At 46.8% G+C, this 24,385-nt stretch overlaps 1 protein-coding gene across 6 annotated transcripts in view; it reads right to left on the reverse strand.

Moving 5' to 3' along the window:
• The window catches only part of AHCYL2 (adenosylhomocysteinase like 2), a 196,759-nt gene that overhangs the window by 50,294 nt on the left and 122,080 nt on the right, over positions 1-24,385 (reverse strand). For 2 of the 6 annotated variants that reach the window (XM_074942741.1, XM_074942742.1), the window contains exons 2-3: positions 11,988-12,096; positions 848-964 (exon numbers count right to left, since the gene is read on the reverse strand). In XM_074942741.1, coding sequence (XP_074798842.1) covers positions 848-964; positions 11,988-12,096 — 226 coding nt within the window. Of the gene's footprint in view, positions 1-847; positions 965-11,987; positions 12,097-17,994; positions 18,128-24,385 lie in introns of those variants that run through there. The other 4 variants (XM_074942744.1, XM_074942745.1, XM_074942743.1 and 1 more) reach the window with 3 other exon arrangements.

Consider the following 24,385-nt stretch of genomic DNA (forward strand, 5'->3'; position numbering starts at 1 on the left):
ACAAAAACAACGTGGAGTCTGGTGGCACCTTAAAGACTAACAGATTTCATAGAATCATAGAATATCAGGGTTGGAAGGGACCTCAGGAGGTCATCTAGTACAACTCCCTGCTCAAAGCAGGACCAATCCCCAAATAAATCATCCCAGCCAGGGCTTTGTCAAGCCTGACCTTAAAAATACCTAATGAAGGAGATTCCACCACCACCCTAGGTAACGCATTCCAGTGTTTCACCACCCTCCTAGTGAAAAAGTTTTTCCTAATATCCAACCTAAACCTCCCCCACTGCAACTTGAGACCATTACTCCTTGTTCTGTCATCAGCTACCACTGAGAACACTCTAGATCCATCCTCTTTGGAACCCCCTTTCAGGTAGTTGAAAGCAGCTATCAAATCCCCCCTCATTCTTCTCTTCCGCAGACTAAACAATCCCAGTTCCCTGGAATTTATTTGGGCATAAGCTTTCGTGGGTAAAAACCCCACTTCTTCAGATGCATGGAGCTAAATTAGACAAGCAATCAGAATTTTAGACAAGAAAAAACTTAAAGCTTGTGTTACCATGTGGGGTATAGTTAGATTTAAGAGTTCATTGAGACATACTTGTCCGTATAACTGGTATGGTGAACACTGAGTCTGGGCTAATATTTATACGGGAAGGATACAGCATGCATTGTTCCCTTGCACCTCCTAGGAACCCACTGTGAGGAAATACAGGCACTGTGGGAGAAATAGGTCACCCTCCCAGCCGCAGGGTGAGTGTTCACACAGTACAGGGGCAAAGCAGTGGATTATAGTATTGAGGAACGTGGCATCCCAAGTACAAACGTGTGGGTGAAAACCCTACTACACCTGGATGAGCTAGCCATATCTTCATTGCTTCCTTGGGGGCAGAGAGAGTTCCCTTGGCATTTGCCTCTGCTGAGTGTGGCAGGGAAGAGCCCACACTCAGCTGTTTGGGCCTCTCTTCTGCAACAATAGAAAGAGAGTCCAAGAATTAGAAAAAACAGCCTCAAGTCATTAATGATCAAGCCCACTTGTAACTAGGCTGCCCCCAAACTACAAGGTGAATTCTCCATCTATTATTTAGACAGTATGAAAAACACAGAGCCCCTACCCCCAAAACTTCGTAGTCTCATTCAGAGAAACTGAGACAATGGTCCAGATATGAGACACTGTCAGGGAGATCAGCATAGGTGGCTTCTCAGAGGAATGGGTTTTCAGGAGGGACAGGAGAGGAAGGACATTTGGAATACACAGCATGGGAGGATGTTCCAAAAGTAGGGGCAGCAAGACAGAGGCCATAAAGCCAAAAGTGGGAGAAGACAACGGGAAAGAAGTTAGTTATCCTTCTGTAACTGTGGTTTTTCAAAATGCTGTAGTCAGTGTGGATCCCACCGTAGATGCACATGCATCTCATGTATGCAAGCTCAGACTTTTTGCATAGCAAGCTGTCAAGGGAGTGTCCCCTGTGCCGCATCGCGCTTCTGTACAAGGGCATAAGGTGTGGGGCAGCCGCGACCCTATCTCAGTTCCCCCCAGTTCAAAGCCCATGTTGATGAGCACTCTGACTAGAAGGGATGGAGAGCCGGTTGTGGGACTTGCCCCAAAGACCATATCTCAAAGAACCAGTTACTGTAGGGTAACAATTCATTTGTTCTTTGAATACGTCAGTGTGGAGCCCACTGTAAGTGACTGGCAAGCAGTATCCTCCCTGGAGAGTGGGGATGAATACTTCCAGCTGCATTGGTCAAATAATGATTGAAGCACTGCCCTCCTCAACTTGGCAACAGACCTGGCTATCATGACACGGTCATAACACGGTTTAACAAAGGTCAGTGGGTTGCTCCATGGAGATGCCTTAGAGAGCTCAGATACTGGCACGGTTCCAAAGGAGGCTGCTGCTGCTGCCTGTGCCCTGAGGGAGTGCGCCTTCATTTTTGGAAGGAAAAAAACCAGTTACGCACCTTCTCGTAACTGTTGTTTTTTCGAGATGTGTTGTTCATGTCCATTCCAAGCAGGTCTGTGCGCGCGCATGTGCATGTTGGCCGGAAGATTTTTCCCTTAGCAGCATCCATCGGGTTGGCCTATATAGCCCTGCCGACCCGCCACCCCTTCAGTTCCTTCTTGCCGGCTACTCCGACAGAGGGGTAGGAGGGTGGGTATTGGAATGGACTTGAACCACACATCTCGAAGAACAAGTTCTGAGAAGGTGAGTAGCCTTTTTTCTTCTTCGAGTGCTTCTTCATGTCGATTCCAACCAGGTGACTCCCAAGCAAAATTAGGAGCTGGGGTCGGAGCTGTCCACTAACTGAAGTACTGCTCTACCACAGGCCACATCATCTCTGGCCTGCCTAGTAATCGCATAGTGTGCGACAAAGGTGTGTATTGATGACCACGTCGCTGCCTTCCAGATTTCCTGGGTGGGGACTTGAGCCAGGAAAGCTGTTGATGAAGCCTGCGCCCTTGTAGAGTGTGCCGTTATCAGGGGCGCTGGGATCCCTGCTAGATTGTAGCACTCGGCAATGCAGGCCACAATCCATGATGCAATGCGCTGTGTCGAAACAGGCTGGCCCTTCATCCTTACTGTGACAAAGAGCTGTACCGACTTCCTGAACGGTTTCGTCCTCTCGATGTAAAAGGCTAGCGCTCTATGGACATCGAGAGTGTGGAGTCTCTGCTCCCTGCTACAAGCATGAGGCTTGGGGTAGAAATCCATGAGGAAAATGTCCTGGTTGATGTGGAACTGTGATACAACCTATGGGAGGAAGGCTGGATGGGGCCTGAGCTGACCCTTGACCTTAAAAAACACGGTGTAGGGCAGTTCAGACGTTAGAGCCCTGAGCTCAGACACCCTCCGGGCTGATAAGAACATAAGAATGGCCATACTGGGTCAGACCAAAGGTCCATCCAGCCCAGTGTCCTGTCTACCAACAGTGGCCAATGCCAGGTGCCCCAGAGGGAGTGAACTTAACAGGTAATGATGTAGTAATCTCTCTCCTGCCATCCATCTCCACCCTCTGACAAACAGAGGCAAGGGACACCATTCCTTACCCATCCTGGCTAATAGCCATTAATGGACTTAACCTCCATGAATTTATCCAGTTCTCTTTTAAACCCTGTTATAGTCCTAGCCTTCACAACCTCCTCAGGCAAGGAGTTCCACAGGTTGACTGTGCGCTGAGTGAAGAAGAACTGATGTTATCACCACTAGGAATGCAACCTTGTAGGAAAGGTAGAGCAGGGAGCATGTTGCTAGAGGCTCAAAGGGATGCCCCATGAGCCTAGAGAGGACCAAGTTAAGGTCCCAAGCAGGAACTGGTTGGTGGGCAAGTGGGTACAACCTGTCGAGGCCCTTCAGGAAGCAACTGACCAGGGGGTTAGCGAAAACTGAGCGGCCCTGTACCCCCGGATGGAAAGCCAAGATGGCAGCCAGGTGTACTCTTATAGAAGACAAGGAGAGACCTTCCTGCTTTAAGTGGAAAAGATCATCCAAAATCTGGGGCACTGAGGCTAGCGCCAGGGGAAAGTTGTGCTGAGCTGACCAGATTGAAAATCTCTTCCACTTGGCCAGGTACATAGCCCTAGTGGAGGGTTTCTTGCTGCCCAGGAGAATCTGTCTGACTTGTTCTGAACAGCTCGAATGGATTCAGCCATGGAGCCTCCATGCTGTGAGATGTAGCGACTACAGGTTTGGGTGCTGGAGCTGCCCGTGATCCTGCGTGAGAAGGTCCGGGAAAAGTGGCCGGGTAATCGGGGCTTGCACTGACATGTCTAGGAAAGACGTGTACCAATGCTGGCGGGGCCAGGCTGGTGCTATGAGAATGACTCGAGCCTGGTCTCTGTGGATCTTGTGGATGAGTGGTAAGGGTGGGAAGGCGTATCAAAGTGGACCCCCCCAATGGACTGTGATTCTGGAAGGAGCATAACTGCGGACACTTCCTGTTGCGTCGCGTGGCGAAGAGGTCCATCAGGGGACAGCCCCACCTCTGGAAGAGCGAGGATGCAACATCCGGGCGAAGGGACCACTCGTGGCTGTGAAAAGACCAGCTGAGACGGTCAGCCAGCTCATTCTGGACCCCTGGAAGATACGATGCCTGTAGATTGACTGACTGCTCTATACAGAAGTCCCATAACCAGAGGGCTTCCTTGCAAAGGGGAGAGGAGCATGCACCCCCATTTGTTGATATAGAACATCACGGTTGTATTGTCCGTCATGACCGATACACATCGACCTGCCAAATAGGGGCAGAATGACTGACATGCTAGGCGTACTGCCCTGAGCTCCCTGACATTGATATGAAGACGGAGATCTGTCTGTGACCAGAGGCCCTGAGTCCTGTGGTCCCCCAGATGAGCTCCCCACCCCAAATCTGACGCGTCTGTCACTTGTGCTAGGGATGGTTGTGGGGCAGCAAAGGAAATGCCTGAGCACAGCTCCTGAGCATCCGCCCACCACAGGAGCGAGTCAAGGATAGAGAGAGGCAGGGTCACAATCCTGTCCAAGCTGTCCCTGGCAGGTCTGTACACTGACGCAAGCCATGACTGCAGCGGTTGAAGCCTGAGTCTGGTGTGCCAAACCACGTACGTACAGGCCACCATGTGACCGAGAAGTTTGAGACAATTTCTCACAGTGGTGGTGGGGAACTGCCTGAGTACCTGGATCATGGCGTCGAGAGCCTGGAATCTCGCCTGCGGGAGGAATGCCCTGGCTTTGGTTGAGTTCAGAACCACTCCTATGAACTCTATCCTCTGGACCAGGGACAGAGTCAATTTTGCCTCGTTCAGTAGGAGGCCCAGATTCTCGAAGGTGGCTCTGATGAATGCCACCTGAGACCTGGATCGGCCTTTGATCAGCCAGTCACTGAGGTATGGGAACACCTGTACCTGATGTCGCCGCAGAAAGGCAGCGATGACTGCCATGCACTTGGTCAAGACTCAAGGTGCTGCTGACAGGCTGAACAGGAGAACAGTAAATTGGTAATGGGAACTGTTGACCACAAACCTGAGGCACTTTCTGTGGTTTTGCGCTATTGCCATGTGAAAATACGTGTCCTTCAAGTCGAGGGCGGCATACCAGTCTGCTGGATCCAGTGAAGGGAAATGGAGGTCAGGGAAACCATGCGGAACCTGAGTTTCCTCATGAACTTGTTGAGGTCGCGCAGGTCCAGGATAGGCCTGATGGCCTTCGGTATTAGGAAATAGCGGGAATAGAAACCCTCGCCCCTGTGCTCCAGTGGAACCTCCTCCACCACCCCAGTGCTAGGAGTGATTGCACCTCCTGAATGAGAAGTTGCTCGTGAGAAGGGTCCCTGAAAAGGAACAGGGAAGGGGGGTGGAAGGGCGGGAGGGCACAGAATTGGATTGAGTATCCCCTCTCTACTGTGTGAAGCACCCAGTAGTCTAAAGTAATACAGGACCATGCACGGTAGAAAGGGGATAGTCGGGAGGAAAAGGTAAGGCGGTGTAGATCCAGTCTCTGGTCTGGTGCGCTGTCCTCGACCACACCTTCAAAAGGCCGATTTAGGGCCAGAGGGCTGCCTCCATGAGGATCACCTTCAGCCACTGTTCCCTTTCTTTAAGTGGTTCTTGGGCAGAACTCACAGCAGATCTTACAGTGATCTTTCTGATGGGTCTCCCGCAGGCACCAAAGACATGATGAGTGCGGGTCACTCTTCGGCATGCACTTGGCGCAAGCCACGCAGTTCTTGAAACCTGGGGACCGCGGCATACCACGGCATCAGGGCCGGAGGGAACCCCCAACTACTATACTAAACGATTAACTGGAGTACTACTAAGAACTAACTAACTATATACATGGAATAGAGAAGAAAACTTGCTGAGCAAGAGCCAAGGGAAGTTCCAGCCACTGTCACTGGCGATAAGAAGGAACTGAAGGGGTGGCGGGGTTGGAGGGCTCTATATTAGGCGCCATGAGGGCGTGACTCCAGGGGGCACCCAGGCCGACCCGACGGATGCTGCTAAGGGAAAAATCTTCCAGCCAGAGTACACGTGCGCGCACACACCTGACTGAAATCGACATGAACAAGCACTCGAAGAAGAACTATCTGATACCAGATAAAATTTGAGTGGACCATGCGATGTGTTTGTCTGTGATGAGATGGCTTGGCCTTTTGATGAACAGGATATAACCACGAATAGGTGAGGAGACAGGCTCAGTCATGTTATGGTAATAAAGCAAAGTTCTTGAACTATTCGGCGAGTGTAGCTGCTTCTCCTCTAGCATTGAGTGTTGTTTTGGGAGAAGACTGGCAGGTTAAACGGTTGATTCAAGTGAAATTTTCAGACCACTTTAGATATGAACTTAGGGTGTGGTCTCAACACAACTTTGTCTCTATGGAAGAATGTGTGAGGAGATTCAGCCATAAGGGCTTAGACTGGCTGACCTTCCTGGCTGAGGTGACAGCAACCAGAAAAAACTGTCTTAAGAGTAAGGTGGTGCATCAAGCAATCCAGCAGGAGCTTGAAAAAGAGGCTCCATAAATTTCAAGAGGCCAGTGGTGAGATCCCATGCAGGAACTGGGCCTCTAACATGTGAATAAGTAAACAGGAGGCCCCTGAGGAATTTTAATACCATTGCAGTTGATATTACTGCAAGGTGGACTTTGAGAGAACTAAATGTTAGTCCAGTTTGTTTTAAGTGCAGCATGGGGAGGGACAGCTCAGTGGTTTGAGCATTGGCCTGCTAAACCCAGGGTTGTGAGTTCAACCCTTGAGGGGGCCATTTAGGGATCTGGGGCAAAAAATTGGGAATTGGTCCTGCTTTGAGCAGGGGGTTAGACTAGATGACCTCCTGAGGTCCCTTCCAACCCTGAGATTCTATGTATTTCAGGATCCTTGGTATCAGGACCTCTCCTGGGTCCAGATTGTATTGGGTTGCCCAAGGAAAAGCCTTTTTCATTTGGAGGAGATCATCCTAGTACAGGGCTTAATGCTATGTATGAGAATTTCTTGAACCTGTCAAGAACAGTCCCTATCAGTAACGCTCAACCAGCTAACATACAAGAAGTCAGGTGCCACGACTACGGCTCTGGGTGCAACAGCTGACCATGATTCTGAGATTTCATGTTTGGGTGGACTGGGAGATGGATAGGAGGCTGACTGGACATTTGCAATAGGTCTAACAGCCAAATTTGCCTTGTCCAGTAGAGAGCTATCAGGGTGGTCCTGTCCAGTCTGATTTTGGATATTATCCTGGGTATCGGGGAATTGGTGGAAAGGCATAGAGGAGGCCTTGAGACCACAATAGCAGGAAGGTGTCTAGTAAGAAGCTCTCTCTGGAGCAGAAGTTCGGTCAGAAGTTCATGTCTTCTGTAATGAACAGATCTATTGTGGGAATCCCTCATTAGTGAAATATTGGTTCTATGATAGAATTGTATAGCAACCATTTCTGATTGGTTACTGCATGTTTGCTTATGGCAGACCACACCCAGTGGAAAGGGCGAGGTGACTTCCGAAGGTTATGCTTAGGGCCCTACCAAATTCATGGTCCATTTTGGTCAATTTCATAGTCATAGGATTTTAAAAATCATGAATTTCATGATTTTAGCTATTTAAATCTGAAATTTCACAGTGTTGTAATTGTAGGGATCCTGACCCAAAAAGGAGTTGTGTGGTGGTTGCAAGGTTATTGTAAGGGGGGTTGCGGTACTGCTACCCTTACTTCTGTGCTGCTCTGGCTCTGCCTTCAGAGTTGGGCAGCTGGAGAGCGGTGGCTGCTGGCCAGAAGCCAGCTCTGAAGGCAGAGCCACTGCCAGAAGCAGCGCAGAAGTAAGGATGGCATGGTATGGTATTACCACGCTTACTTCTGCATTGCTGCTGGCAGGGTGCTGCTTTAAGAGCTGGACACCTGGCCAATAGCTGCCGCTCTCTGGCTGCCCAGCTCTGAAGGCAGTGCAGAAGTAAAAGTGGCAATACCGTGACCCCCCTAAAATAATCTTGCAACCCCCCTCCCCCGCAGCTCCCTTTTGGGTCAGGACCCCCAGTTTGAGAAACGCTGGTCTCCTGCCGCGAAATCTGTATAGTATAGGGTAAAAGCATACAAAAGACCAGATTTCACGGTCCGTGACACGTTTTTCGTGGCCGTGAATTTGGGTCGGGCCCTAGTCATGCTCTTAGGACTGGCTCTGTTGCAGCCCCTGACAATCTCAACAAATTTGCTGATGCACTCTGGGAATGGGTGTGTCACCAATGAGGAAAGCTGGTGACGCCTGTCTCATTTGGGTTCTGCCTAGCATGATAGTGAGGCTACTTGGTGTGATAAAATCTGTTTCTCTGGCTAGGCTGGGGTTGATGACGTTATGGTTTGTGGTACAGGGCTGGGGTGCAGATCCCCAGGGAGCACAAAATGGCCTTAGAGTCCATTAAGAAGTGCAGAGCTTTGCCTGTCCACTTGTTGATTAGTTCCATGACTTCAGAGGGCAGTTCTTTGATTAAGGCCTGCACTTCCCTGGGCATGCCCAATGCCTGAAGCCATGATGCTCTGTGCATTGTCATTGTCATGACCCTAGATCTGACAGTGGTGTCTGAAGAGTCTATTGCCAAGTGTAGGGCTGCCTTGGCCACTAATGGACCTTCTAACTATTTATTTGAGCTCTTCCCTATTCTCAGATGGGACTGAAAAGGTGTCACCCTGTCCTAGGTCAAAATGTTATATTTGACCAGAAAGGCCTGAACTTGCCACCCATAGTGGGAGGAAGGCAGAGGAATAGAATTTCCTCCAAAACTGATCCAGCTTCTTTAGGCCTTTGTCCTTTGGGGTGCTTTTATTGGACTTGGATTGCTCATGCACAGGTGAGACGACCACAGAGCCTGTTTTGGGATGGATGTAGAAGTACTCAAACCCTTCTGAGGGGCTTGGTAATGCTTTGCTATCCTTCTTGGGTGAGTGGTAGGTATCATGGCAGGCATTTGCCACAAGACTTTACTGGGATCAAGCAGTCCTTCATTGGGTGAGAAATCCCCGCAGACCCAAAGATGTCAGTATGTTGAAAATTTTAGGAGATTTTTCTTGTATGACAGATGTCTCTATTTCTAGCATCTCTGCGATTGTCATAAGTAGTTCTTGAAATTATTTGAAGTCACACAGCACTGACAACAGCACTGATGACACTGCTGCATTGGGTGACGAAGATGAAAGGTTCTTAGGTGGTGAGGTAGAACATTGTTATTGCTTTTTCCCAAGACCCAGTGTTGATGGTCTGGCCAACAGTGCCTTTGGGGAGCATGATCACTCTCTCTCTTCCCAGAATGAGATGAGATTGGCTCCTAGAAGCTTACGAAGGCAGATCCCACCAAGCTCAACAGAGCCACAGCACCATGCCATAGAGTTATGGCAGGCTTATCTGATATTGGTCAGTCCAGTGACATTCCTGATGTGACGGTGGCTGAGTTCTGCAGGGAGAGCCAGAACTACCAAGGTCTTTCTATTATGTTACCCAGGGAACTCTGGAGAGAGGATTCTCTGCTCAAGGGAGGCGAGAACAAGCAGAGAAGAGGAACAGATCTCCTCTAGCGGCAGCACTGAGGAAAAGGACACTCTCAGTACCAGGGTCTGCTTCAATACTGCTTCAAGTATCTCAGTTCTAAGTTCTTCCAGGGGAACACTGAGCATCCTCAGTGAGTCTGCTGAAGGCATAAATGCCGAAGGTTGTGTCACTGATGCCAGTGAACTTTTCCTCTGTGCTTCAGTGGTAGATGGTCCCTCATCACTACCTCTCAATGCTGTCTGGGGCTCAGTGGTTTTCCTCCAAAGTCTTATGTGGCCTTTCCTTGTGAGAAGACACTGAGCTCCATCTGGAGTCTCTGTCCTTGTGTTCAGGGAAGCCTCTCTTGGTGCTGCACTTTGATTCTGGAGACGTTGGCTTAGAGTCTTTTCTCAGTGCTGTCTTCTCTAAGCTGGCTTTAGGCATTGTGTATCTGCTAGACAGGGTACTCAAGGAAGATGGTCGGTTCGTTACCTGGTGGGCTCTGGTACCTGTCTCCTCTAGGTCCAAAAAGATCTTCATAGTTTGTTCCAACAAATGACGCTTCTCTTGTGCAGTCCCACGGCTTGCACAGCTTGGAAGAGAATGAGCAGCACATCTGGCACCTACCAGGTATATGACTCTGTCACAAACAGAAGAGGCATCCACTGTGCGTATCTTAATGGAAGTAGCCTGCTACAGGAAGGGTAGGGCTTGAAGCCCACAGGTTTAGAGTCTGTCATGTTAAGGCATCCAGAACAGGGGACTCTCGCCATCAGAAATCACTCTAAATGGGCTGAGTTCATTCATAGCGGTTCTTCAAAGGAAGCAGAAGAGGTCTGATTTATTTATTTATTTTCAAGAATTCTGAGAGGCTTAGCTGGAGTTATAGATTAGTACACTGGAGACAGACTAGGTTGCATCTCACAGCCACGGACAGAAGGAACTGAGCCACTCCACCCTTTATGGCTTCATATGGAAGCACGTGCAGTTCCAATGGATGCTGCTGTTCATAACATAAGAACATACATAAAAATGTAAGAAAGGCCCTACTGGGTCAGACCAAAGGTCCATCTAGCCCAGTATCCTGTCTTCTGACAGTGACCAATGCCAGGTGCTTCAGAGAGAATGAACAAACCAGGTAATTATCAAGTGATCCAGCCCATCGCCCATTCCTAGCTTCTGGGAAAAAGAGGCTAGGGACACCATTTTTACCCATCCTCACTAATAGCCATTGATGGACCTATCCTTCAGGAACTTATCTAGTTCTTTTTTGAACCCTGTTATAGTCTTGGCCTTCACAACATCCCCTGGCAAGGAGTTCCACAGGTTGACTGTGTATTGTGTGAAGTACTTCCTTTTGTTTGTTCTAAACCTGCTCCCTATTAATTTCATTGGGTGACCCTTAGTTCTTGTGTTCAAAAGACTGATGTTGCACATGAGCGACTATAGTGGGATCCATGCTGACACATACTCGAAGAACAATTAGGACAGCTAATGTGGAGGAACACGATGAAATACAAGCACAGTTGTAAGCTGGGTGTGAAGTTGCACAGAGCCTTGGAGGGAAAGAGGAGGAGCTGGAAAGACACATGAGGGATTTGAGAGGGAGCAGTGGGGTTAGAGAGTCAGGGAAGCCTAAATCTGAGTTTTAAGCCAGACTCTGTGTAAGAAACCCATTTAGTGTAGCATCCAAGTGCCAATTGTATATGGAAAGAGGAAAACAGCAACACATTCTCTCTTCATCCCCTTTCCTAAACCTCATAGAGCAGAGGTGGACAAACTACGGCCCGCGGGACTCTCCTGCCTGGCCCTTGAGCTCCTGGATGGGTAGGCTAGCCCCCAGCCCCTCCATTTCTGTGCCCCCTCCCCCCGCCATGCTGCCAGCACTCTGGCCAGCTGCTCCTGCTGGGCAGTGCGGCGGCGGGGCTGGGGCTGGCTCTGGCTGGGGGGCAGGGCTGCGAGTTCCTGCTGCTCTGAGCAGCATGGTAAGTGGGTGGCGGGGGAGGGGAAGAAAGGTCAGGGGATAGGGGGCGGTTGGATGTGGGGGAGGTTAGGGCCCGGTCAGGGGCTGGGGAACAGGGGGGGTTGTATAGGCGTGGGAGTCCCGGAGGAGCCTGTCAGGGGGCGGGGGTGTGGACAGGTGTCAGGGCAGTCAGGGGATGGGGGGTTGGATTGGGGGTGGGATACGGGGGGGGGGGGTGGTTAGGGGTGGGGGGTCCCAAGAGGGGGCAGTCAGGGGACAAGGAGCAGGGGGGGTTGGATGGGTTGGGGGTTCTGAGGGCGGATGGGGGCGCGGGCCAGGCTGTTTGGGGAGGCACAGCCTCCCCTACCTAGCCCTCCATACAGTTTCACAACCCCGATGTGGCCCTCGGCCCAAAAAGTTTGCCCTTCCCTGTCATTGAGGTATGAAGGAAAAACTATGAGGCCCAGCAGACAAATGGACAAAAGAGCACTTGCAGCTTAAAAAGGCACACGGACAGAAGGGAGCCAGCAGCGGTACCTACCTGAGCTGTAGCTATCTGTAGATGATTGAGAGATGGAACGGGACAGAGAACGGCGACCGATTTTCGTTGGGCGCTTGTTAAATTCTTGCTTTTGGTCAGCAAACTGGATCTGTTAAGAAAGAACTCCAGTTACATGTGGTATAAAAAAATCCACTGCCTGACAGAGTAGTTGCCTAACGGCCTCAAAGACTACACTGGAGAGGGGCTACTTGCATTATTTCAGTGGAGACTGAGAAGCAGTTTCTATTAAATAATTGGGGGTGTTAATTTGGGCCTATCTTAGCACACATGGTATAAGCCCATTTGTCCTCCACAAACACTTCAAACTCATGTTTCAATCACTTTTACCAACAGGCGCACTAGTTAAAAGAATAAAGACATTTCTGTTCCAGTAACTAAAGTGCTTTTTCTAAAACTGAAAACAGTGCAGATTATTAATCGTAAAGGGGGCCCTCAGAAATCTGTAGAACTGAAGTGAAGATTATTTTATCAACTGCAGACCTGACAAGAAATATGGAGAGCATGACATGCTAGATACCTGCTGTGCAAAAGACCAAAGGTAGAAATAAAGCAACCCTCACAGCAATACATCATACACTGGATTATTTAAGATTTGCCATAGAGGATGTGGCTATCATAATTCTGGGGGTGACACTTGGAGAAACACCCAGCCTTTTGACTGCCTGGAAAGTTGGCATATCTGTATAAATGTGGTTGCTACAAAGTCAAAAAGGAGGACAAAGTAATAGCTGGATCACACAATAAAGTTGGTTTCAGAGTAGCAGCCGTGTTAGTCTGTATTCGCAAAAAGAAAAGGAGGACTCGTGGCACCTTAGAGACTAACAAATTTATTTGAGCATAAGCTTTCGTGAGCTACAGCATCCGATGAAGTGAGCTGTAGCTCACGAAAGCTTATGCTCAAATAAATTTGTTAGTCTCTAAGGTGCCACAAGTCCTCCTTTTCTTTTTACAATAAAGTTGGGATCACTTCATCTTCTCTAGGGTAGAACACGACAGCTGTTTAATAGTGTACAGGAAACTCTATGTAACAGGTCAAAAAGTGAAGGACACCACTTGCAGCTGAAAATGCCATAGGAAATTTACTTTGGCAAACTGTAATTATCCAAATTGGAATTTGGCCAGGAGACTGACGCTAACACTCCTAGAAACAATAAGAACGGCGATTCTGGGTCAGACCAAAGGTCCATCAAGCCCAGAATCCTGTCCTCTGACAGTGGCCAATGGCAGGTGCCCCAAAGGGAATGAACAGACGGGTTATCACCAAGTGATCCATGCCCTGTCACCCAATCCCAGCTTCTGGCAAACAGGGGCTAGGGACACCATTCCTGCCCATCCTGGCTAATAGCCACTGGTGGACCTATCTTCCATGAATCTATCTAGCTCCCTTTTGAAACCTGTTATAGTATTGCCCTTCACAACATCCTTTGACAAGGAGTCCCAGAGGTTGACAGTGCGTTGTGTAAAAAAATACTTTCTTGTGTTTGTCTTAAACCTGCTACCTACTAATTTCATTTGGTGGCCCCTTGTTCTTGTATTATGAGGAGTAAATAACACTTCCTTATTTACTTTCTCTATACCACTCATGATTTTATGGACCTCTAGCATATCCCCCCTTAGTCGCCTCTTTTCCAAGCTGAAAAGTCCCAGTCTTATTACTCTCTCCTCATATGGAAGCTGTTCTACACCCCTAATCATTTTTGTTGCCCTTTTCCGAACCTTTTCCAATTTCAATATATCTTTTTTGAGATGGGGAGACCACATCTGCATACAGTATTCAAGGTGTGGGTGTACCATGGATTTATATAGAGGCAATATGATATTTTCTGTCTTATAATCTATCCCTTTCTTGATGATTCCCAACATTCTGTTCGCTTTTTTGACTGCCGCTGCACATTGAGTGGATGATCTCAGAGAACTATACACAAGGACTCCAAGATCTCTTTCTTGAGCGGTAACAGCTAATTTAGACTCCATCATTGTATATGTATAATTAGGATTGTGTTTTCCAATGTGCATTACTTTGCATTTATCAACATTAAATTTCATTTGCCATTTTGTTGCCCAGTGCTCTAGTAATGAATGTAGTATAAATACATCACGGCAGGGCTCTGTATTTACCCTCTCCCAATGATTAGATGCTCAGTTAACTAATAAAATGATGGGAAGGGGGCAGTAACTGCCAACCTGCAGACTCAGTCTGGGATCTGAGAATCAAGCTGAGTTCTTTCCATATCAGGCATCACCATCAATAATCAAAATCCTACAGGCCAAGTTAGGCTCTTGACAACACCTTGGCAACCCTATTAACTTCAGTGGGTTTGCATAAAACTGACTGAAAGATGGAAAATAATTCTACTACACTGCACAGAAAAGCTTAGTCTCCAGTTCATTCTCCTAGAGTTGTCTTGACTCTACCAGGCTAACAGAAATCAAAACTTATTTTTAGTTCATAAAGTCAGCAGATCTGTTCTGAAAGCGTGTAGCAGACAGAGCTGCGAAGGTGGTGCCCGTTTTATACAGACACCGTGTACAGTAAAGCCACACTTAGCACCCTTACTTACAGAAGAGGCTCATTATCATCCTCTGCCAACGTGCTTCAACCCTTTCATGGATGTTACCTCCCGAAGAACACTGGAGGGGTGGGCGATGGGGAGTTTTTATTCCACCCTGTCCCATGTCTTATTTCACCCTTGATCTCTGCTGAAACGGACAGTAAGAGGGCCAAATATAACGGTGGTTTTGTGATGTGGCCATTTGCCTAATAGGGACTGACTGAAACCCCATTCCACACAGATGTTGGATAGTAATAGCTACCAAACAGGACCAGATTTTTTTTTACTGGCGAGCTACCAGTGAAAGCTCCATTGCCCACCGCCTATCCCCAGACCCTTCAAGTCCCTATAAAGGCATATCTTATAACTTTCAACAAAAGATTCTTTATTAAATAGAAGTTCAGTTCATTAAGAAAAACACAAAAGTAATTTGAACTTCTCATATTCCTAACTACACTTCTCTAGCAACCTTTCACCCAAAGATCACAAGGCACTCTGCAAGCACTGAGCTAACATCTGAGGTAGGGACTCATGTTTTAACAAACGGAGAAACTAAAGACATGAATTTATCTGACTCGTGCAAGGTTACACAGCAAGCCAGTGGCAGCATCAAGGATAGACGGTAGGCAGTCTACTTTCAGTCCTTCCCTGCTCTAACCACTATTACTATGCTGCAATTCAGCAAACATTTCAGCGCACATGTCTATTAGTCACAGATAAATTCACTTCCAATGTCTGAATTTTTATGCTAGCTAATTTTTAGCATTGATCCAAAGTCTTTTGTGTGTGTGTGCTAATGTGTTAGAACTCTCCCAGTGAAACTGGTAATAACTCTTCACTTGATAATTAAGAATAATGGGCCAGATTCTTTGCTGGTGTAAATTGGCAAAGCTCCATTGACTTCACTGGAATCAATCTGCTTCAACAGGGGATCTGGCTCAATAAGGTTAAGTATTTACACCTTCAGAACACTGTCAAACCATTAATTGTGATTATTAACCTCTTAGGATATTTTAAGTAGTTGGTTCTGTTTAGAGATTTCTCCTACCTGCCTGGAACTTGATTCCTTTCTGGGAGCAGCTCAAATTCAAGCACAGTAGCTTAAGCAGCAATGCTCTACATTGCCACAAGGGAGTCCTAAATTTACAGTCCTGATGTCTCACTCCTTGCATTAGCAAGTGCAGGGAAGCAGCACTACATCACTAAAAGTGACTCTGTCCAATTTAATAGGGATATTGACTAGGTCAGTCTGGACCACGTCATCCAGAACATGGCCATGACATGAAGCCTGGTAAGCAGGTAGGGATTATTGGAGCTGATTCGGTGATACCTCAAGTCTCCGGCAGGAATGCAGAGAACTGTTTTGGAACTTTGGCAAGGTCATTGGGCTAATAAAATTAGTATGCTGCAATCATGGCTATGGAAGAAAGGATTGCAAGAAGGTTTGCAACAGCAACCCAGGGTTTTCCTCTGATAATCCTAAAGCTGGTATTGCCTAGAATACTCAATCAACAATAAAATGTTACTGAACACCAGACAACAAACAGAAAAAGGCAAGTGGTCACTCAAATTAAGGTGAGAATCAGGAGTTGCACATCCAGCCTTCAAACAGCTCTACTCCTTGTGAAGCGGATTCCACGCACAATGGTCTACACATGCCCTTTTCTAAGAATGCTGTTTTTCTACAAGAATGCTCTTTTCATTTAAACAGATCACTCAATTAGTAGAAGAGCTTTACCCCACCAGATTATTGGCATAAAATGATGCTCTAGGAAAAGTTAGATATGCTGGAAGGCTAACAAGGATGAATAACTCTTCTTGCAGAATTCAGAAAAAAAAGCAACATTCTGTTAATATTCCCCTGTATCATCTGTTAAGGGATTTTCAATGCAAATGCTGTAAAAAGTGCAATAATATTTAGCATTTATATAGCATGTATAGAGATTTCAAATAACCTTTTTCCAAAGTAACACAGGAATGTAAGTGACTTGCCCAAGTTCACAGAGTAAACCAGTGACCAAGTTACGCAGAACTAGAACCCAGGTCATGTTACTACCACATCTCAGCTCTAACCACAGGAATGCCAACTCAAGCCAAGAGTGAGTAACTAAAACAGGGCACTGAACCCCAAGACACGGCACTTACATACCAAACCAACAGCAGCACTATATATAGCAATGATATGCCTTCCCAGTCGTGTTTTTAACTAGCATAATATTTCACTAAGTCCCTCTGATGAAACTATATCCTTCCACTCTCATTCACAGTCCTGTGTAGGTCAATAACTGGAATTTGGTTTCTATAGGACAATTACTATAACCAGCTCAGTCTGGTTGTACATTATATACATATTTCTTATGTATATGTATACACACAGTATGATGGTGATACACACATACATACACCATCATACTGTGTGTGCGTTTGTGTATATGTACAATTTTTTTATAATGGTACAATTTCTAGATCAGGACTGCAGTTCAGAATTGGAATCTCTGCAACAGAAATATGCCCTACCTAGAAATGTAAGAATTGAGATCTTTAAACGTCATTTATTGTCAGAACAAAATTCTCATTTAAAATTCTATTAATTCACACCTGTCCTCCATAAGGCTAAGCTACCCAGAAAGAGCTGTTTTCCTGCTGCACCCGAGACAAGCTACCACCATAACCTGTAATCAAGACTCTCCCTTGCTACTTGACACCAACAAAAGCAAGGATACTGATTACATGTAGAACCTGTTTAGACCAAGAAACAAAAGTCCCTCTGAAGGTAACAATCAATTTCCCAGGAGAGTTAGTTTTCAGGTGATAAATTCTAAGACCCTTAAAAACGACAAACACTTGGATTTAGGAGACTGACCTGCTTCGACCATCTGTGGCTATATATACACTGCTTCTAACAGCCATATAAATCTTTGGCAGGATGAAATGATTCAGGCTGGAATTCATGCCAGAGCCACAAGGGTTAATGATTTCTAAATGCAGGTGCATGCTCACTTCTTTTTAAAGAAGTGAGATACAGCTCCCCTCTTCCCGGGGAAGTTGCCCAGGAGCCCCAATTTAAGACCAGCTCTGCACAGATTTACAAAGCTCAATAGCAAGTATGGCCATCAGAAGTTCTGGTTTTCACATGCTGGTTTGCCCCATCCAACCTCCCAGCTCCAGATTTCCACTATACCTTCCCACAGGTGTGATCTGAAGAAAAACGACAGAACATCTCTAAAATAACCAGTTCAACTAAAAGCTGTGGCACTTAAACCCCTGTTCCTGAGAGGAAACAGCCAAACAAAGATGCGTTCTCTGGAGATTATGCTTCATTTACACCAGGTGAAGGGGCTTAGTCGATACCAAAAGTAAGTGACTGGGGAGAAAGAAACAACTGTACTTTGTTCTAGAAAGTCTACAATATGGTACCTAAAGGCTGCCCTCACCTGGGCTTTAATCCCTGAATCGCCATTCACATGGTACTTCTTCTTGTTCGGCATAGCGTTATTATCTACAGCTCTTCTGCAATCCTTCCAGTCCAGTGTAGTTGCTGGCCATTCATTTATACCTCCAGCATCAGAAATCCTGCCTGCTCTGGTTTCAAGTCTCTATTCTGTTGTGCAGGGAGGAGGGCAGGTAAGGAGCGGGCTACACTTGCCTGGGTTTCCAGCTCCCCCTCCAAAGGCCCATTTGGCAGGGAAGAACCCCGAGACTGAATGAGGCATTTCTGCTAGCATCTCACAAACAAGTCACACCATTTTCCCTTTTTTGTTTTACATTGAATGACAAAATGTTTCCCCGACCTCTCCCCCATTAGCAGCGGTTTCTAACATGGCCTGACTTGTGTGTGCATAACAATCGCTTACTTATCTAACCAGTACATTTTCTTGCTTGCTATAATTAACTTGCTAATTAGGCTCTTTTCAACTTGGGTTCTCCCCCACCTCCCTTTCCCAATGTCAGATGATTACATTAACAGAGCCTCATTAGAACAAAATTAACTCACGGGCAACTAAAACAATGAAGGCATTTGTTGGGTTGGTAAATGTTTTTCAAATGATGCCAACCCCCCATGGCAGCAAGCGCAGAGCTCTCTGTCCTTGGAAGGGTCAAGCCCTTTCAGAACACAGGGTCACTTGGGGGAATGACAAGACTAACACCTACCTCTTCCGACTACCTCTTTCTCCATATTACAGATACCCCCCAATGCAGGAGAGGGGAAAAGGAGAAGAAGGGACAAGACAGGCACAAAAAGGCACTGGCAAAGAGCACTCATACTAGTGTAGCACAGAGGGCACAGCTTTGTTACACATTTGCTAAGCAAGGATTGCCTCATTTGTAATAGAAGACTTGAAATGAGGCAGACTTTTATTTCTTACTTACTGGGTCAGATCATCATTCCACAGCTGGCTACTCTGAGCTGTTCACAGAACAATTTTGTCCCTTCTGGATGGGCTCAAGGCAATCTGCTACAGCGCTCAAGGCAGGGTTACTACAGAACTTCTATGTGTTTGTCCAGAACATTTTATACTGGGAGAGTCATAGTACATAATTGGATTAACTAATGGCAAAGTCTAAACAAGTGTGGCAAAATACAGCGAGTTTTCCACCTCCCCCCCACATCCTCTGCTATCACCAAACACTTCACTGAGTCACAATAATGGGAATTTGCTCTTCTATAGCACATTTCATCAGAGGATTTCAAAGCACTTAAACAGTATGAATCACAGCATCCCTGGGAGGTAAGGACATAAAGAATCCCCATTTTACAAGTGAGGAAACAAATATTCCCTGTCTCACAAAGATGATCTACAGTAGAGATGGGAATAGAACACAAGCATCCTAGCTTTAAGCATTAGACAACGCTCCACCACTATGAAATTTGGGTGTCATAATCTTCAGTTTCATTCATTGCTGAAAGTCAACTAATGTAGTTCTGGAGTGAAAAGTTACAGCTGTTTAATAGGACAAAGCAACACCACCCCACAGCTTATGACAAAGTGAAGAAATAGATTACATTCAATTGAAAATGCACAGGGGATTTGAGAGGCGCAAAACTATTACTCCAAATGGAAATTGCCAGGATATTGGGATTAACACCACTGCTGCATCTCAGGCTAGTTCTTCATGGCAAGAGAGGTGTGTTTTTACTATCTTACTGTAAAATCCTAGAGAAGACAGTTTTTTAACTTGACGTAGCTATTCAAGGTAAGCCATAAGTGGAGGGTATAAGGTTGACCTCCATTAAAGAGAGTGAAGTCAAAATTACCTCGTCTCCACTAAGATTTTACATCAAGAAAACTAACTTGAACAGCTCTTTCAATGTAAAAAACACTCCCCCCAGTGAAAAGAGAGCCTAAGGCGCCAAAGCTTAACAGACTATATAACCTACAAAGAAACTACTTAACAACTTGTCAGGAAAAAAGGTTGCAACACGCTTGTTCTTTGACGAGGTTAAAACGTAGAGAACCACATTCAGTCCTACTGAAGTCCAGTGCTGTACCACAGTTTGAGAACATGGTTAACACATATTTTGAATCATCTGTGCTACAAAGATTAAAGTGCCTTTAACAGTGCAATGTGCAGGAGGTCAGACTAGATGATCATGATGGTTCCTTCTGACCTTAAAGTCTATGAGTCTGTAAGTACAGGGGTTGTAATCTGGTCTTCCAACAATGTTAACATGGCCACGTTGTGTGTATGGAGTAATTTCTATTCCTGTTTGCTTTGTTAATTGTAAGTCTTAATATACTTATTATAGTATACCCATAAAAAACAGTAAGTAATATACAAAGGGGAATGCTGCAGGAAGAACTAACTTTGGAAATGTCTTGAGTGATTGATTTTGGAAACAGCGCCTGCAGGAATGCTCACTTTTTTCACTTAAAATCTCTAGTTTCTTTTAAGGAACAAAGGAAAAGAAACGGGGGCTACCGATTTTGTGCAGCCTACAAGTTCATGGGAATTTGCTAATGGAGCTTGTAAATTCCTTGCTCACAGCAAATGGACTTGTAGAAATAAAACAGGGCAAGCTCTAAATTACTCTACAGCTAATCAGAATGTAATGATCAGTAAGATCTCGATACATACCAATTTAGATGTTTCACAGTCTCACCTTTATTTTGTTATTCCTGTGAGAAACAAGGTGATAAGAATGTCTCTTTCCAATGGGAAAATTCCCAGCCTCTCAGAACACCCAACTGGGTTAAGTGATTTTACTCAAACTTCCCAAAAAGTTCCATCGAGAAGACAAACTTAAGGCAGAGAACAAGTAACTATCATCCAAAAATAGTTTAGAAAGTTACAAGGCTGTAAAAATAACAGGATTAAAATGGAAACTGTTTGGCAATCTCACCTATAGTGGTTATGACCAGCCTGAATTATGATAATACTTTGCCCTTTATAGCACTTCCTATCAGAGGATCTCAAAGTGCTTTACTTAATGCTCCCAGTGTTCCCATGAGGAAGGTATTACCCTATTAACAGATGGAAAAATGGAGGTACAGACAGGTATGCAACTTGCCAAAGCCCATAATGTGCAGAGACTGGAATTGAACCCAGGACTCCTAGCCCTCTGAAAACTCTGCTTTAACCAGTAGACTTGTGAAAAGTCCCCAGCCAAATAAGATCTCATCATTTTTCATGAAAGGAAAACCACATGACTGCAACAACACACAATAACCTGGTTACCAGGAGAGATGCTTTATATCCTGTTACACTTTCCTGCATGAAATCAGAGATGTGCGTATGGATGCCTGGTGCTAATAGCTGAGACACCTCCAAAACACACAGAACTGGCTTGCTGAGGTAGACACAATGCTTTTCCCTCCACTGTGACACAAACTCACTCCTTGCTTAGTGACAACAGCTGCCTTGCACAAAATGAGCTGTAAAATGTGAAGGTTAAGTTACTTCAGTTAACTTGTAACCCTGCCTCCTTCAACTATGTTCAAAAGACTTATGATTCATATCCTTTTTGAGGAGGGAGCTGTACGAGTGTTTCAAACTTTCTCATGCCTTAAATTAATGTGTAATCCTGACAACTCTACTTGTTGAGCCAAGGCCTATGCTAAAGCTTTAAGTGTTTAAGATTCCAGCCCTACAGCTAAAATGTCACATGGATTCTAACTCAGTAGATTAACGTGTAAATTTTAACCCTTTGCACTTCTGAAGCACAATTTGAACTTCTCCCAATAATGCATCTTATTATCCAGACATCTTGCAGTTGCCACATCATTTGCTGTCTGGGAGGCCATAGGCATCCATCTAGAGCAGAGGTCCCCAAAGTGTGGGGACCACCCCACTAGAGGGGCATGGAGGACCATCCGGGGGGCGCAGCAGGGCCCAGGCCAGCCCCCCTGGGGGCGGAGAGGGAGCGCCATCCAGCCCCTTCCCGCCCCCAGATCTATTCTGGTCCAGCCCCCAGCCATGTCCCCGGCTCCTGGCCCCATCCCTAGCCTTGGCCGCTGACCGCGGCTCCGTTCCCAGCCCGGGGCCAAGGCTGGAGGCAAGGCCAGGAGTGGAGCTCCTGCCCCCACTGCAGCCTGGCTGCAGCGATGCTCCCACCCCCAGCTGCGGCACCGGCTCCCGGCTCCACGTGCGCCTGGCCCCATCCACAGCTGTGGCTCTGTTCCCAGCCCAGGGCCGAGGCTGGGGGCAAGGCCGGGAGTGGAGCCACATCTGGCCATGGGCCCAGCTGCCCCCACCGCAGCCTGGCTGTGGCTCCTTCTGCCTCTGCCCCCAGATATGGCCCTGGCCCAACCCCACCTGCAGCCCTAGCCTTGATCCCCTTACTCCTCCCCCCAGCCATGGCCCCGCTCCTGGCCCCAGCTCGGGGGTGGGGTGGGGGAAGAGCATGCGGATAGAGGTATGGTGGGGGGGACCCGCAACCCTCAAAAGTTTGAGGACTGCTGATCTATAGTATTTCTAGTGTACCTAGAATCTCAGTGCAGTGATAAATGAAATGCAAATCAAATATTAGACCACTGCCTAGAATAGTAGAAACTCCAGCTTGAAAATTGAGTATATTCTACCACTTCACAGGAGACCCGGGATGGAGGTTGAATTTGGTTCTCAGACCTCTTGGATATCAGTGCCAACGGGGAGGTTGAATCGTGGTATATTTCAATCAAGCCCACCCTCACACCCAGTGGCTTGCTCAGACTACCTCTTGCCCAAAGAGGTCCTAGCAGACGAGGAGAACTTTCACACTTGGGTGCCAGGAAAATCCCTTCCCCTCACTGCCATTCCTAGGCTTCTTCACTAAAAAACTTCCCACCATGGCCAAATTGATACAGCTCTACTGGTGGAAGTGCTACTGGAGACAAGACTCCAAGCAGATACTAGAATTTTATCGCTATGTTCATACACCTGTTCAGAGCAGGCTCAAGTACCACAGGTAAAAAAGCTGCCATCCGATAGGCCCTGGTCTATATTACTGCTACCACCATAGCAACCGTGTTTGGAAGTGCACTGGTGGGAAATTTTTAATAAAACAGCTTTGTGTGGACAAGGCCAAAGAGAGACTGGGATGACGAACTACAAAAACATTTACAAATGGAGAAAATAGCTCCCCAAACTTGTTACCAGGTCTGTTTGTAGCGGCACTGTGACAGCTGAGGCCAAGTGGCAAGGTTCTTTCCATATTATTTCAAGTTGCTCAGGTAACAAAAGGGGGCTTTGTCTTCTCCAGTATAAAATCGTAAGATCATAGAAGTTAGAGAGAAAAACACCTATTGGGTCCTCTAGGCAGGATACATTTCCCCCAACAGTGAATGCATTTGATGTTGAAATGATACTACACTTGATCTTAGTCACAGGCCCAAAACCAGCAAGTTTTTCCACTTGTTTTGAAAGTGGTGGTGAAGTTCCTTTAATGCGCTTGCTACAGGCCATCTGCGTGCGTCGCCCGGGCACCTCTGCTCTTTGGACCCATATAGACACTATTCAACACACACTAGAGAGGAACAGCCTTTTCCCAGAGCAATGAGTTATCATTACAAGTGAAACCGGTTCCCTCTGTGTACTCTGAGCTATTGCCATGTCTTCAACATGAAACTGCTGAATTTTCAGAACGAATCCATTTGCCTGGTGTTGCTGGTGTCTCACCAGCATTACCACTGCACTGAGCATGTTTTTTTGCTGAAAACAAATAAGGGAACTTTTGCTGAATTTTAAAGGGCAGATCTGAAAATCCAATACTTGATTTTACAATTGCTGCAGGTCCCCAGCAGTACTTCTGATCCTGACCACACTGGGGTTAGAATCACATGAGCCACAACTGCATTTAAACAGGGTTTTTGCTAGCAGGATTCTTCTACCAAAATTTCCCTAGATTGGTGTGGACAGGGATTTGCTTAAGGCCAGTATTTAGACTAAGCTATAGGTTACCTGAGAGGTTATCTGCGATTAAGTCATGGAGGCTGCAGAAGTCCTGGAATCCACGACTTCCAGAGACCTCCGTGACTTCAGCTCATGGTGGCTGGAAGCTGCAGGGTCCCCCTGCTGCACACGGTGGCTGGTGGGGGGTACCGTGCAGCTCCCAGTTGCTGCGGGCAGCAGGGACCCCTGGAGCTCCGAGACATCGGTGACTCCAAACCGAGCAGCTCCTGGCTGCCACAGGCAGCGGGGGACCTTGGAGCTCCAAGCCTCCACAGGTGGGGGAGGCCCCGGAGCTCCGAGCTGGAGCCCCTGCAGCAGCCCAGCCTCCGTGGGTGGTGTGGGGACTCTGCAGCTCCCCATTTTGCCAAGGATATTTTTAGTAAAAGTCACGGATGTGTCACGGGCTTCCATGAATATTCTGTGACCCATCTGTGACTTTTACTAAAAATATCTGTG

Source organism: Natator depressus, chromosome 1 (genome assembly GCF_965152275.1).
Source record: "Natator depressus isolate rNatDep1 chromosome 1, rNatDep2.hap1, whole genome shotgun sequence".
Taxonomy (NCBI): domain Eukaryota; kingdom Metazoa; phylum Chordata; order Testudines; family Cheloniidae; genus Natator; species Natator depressus.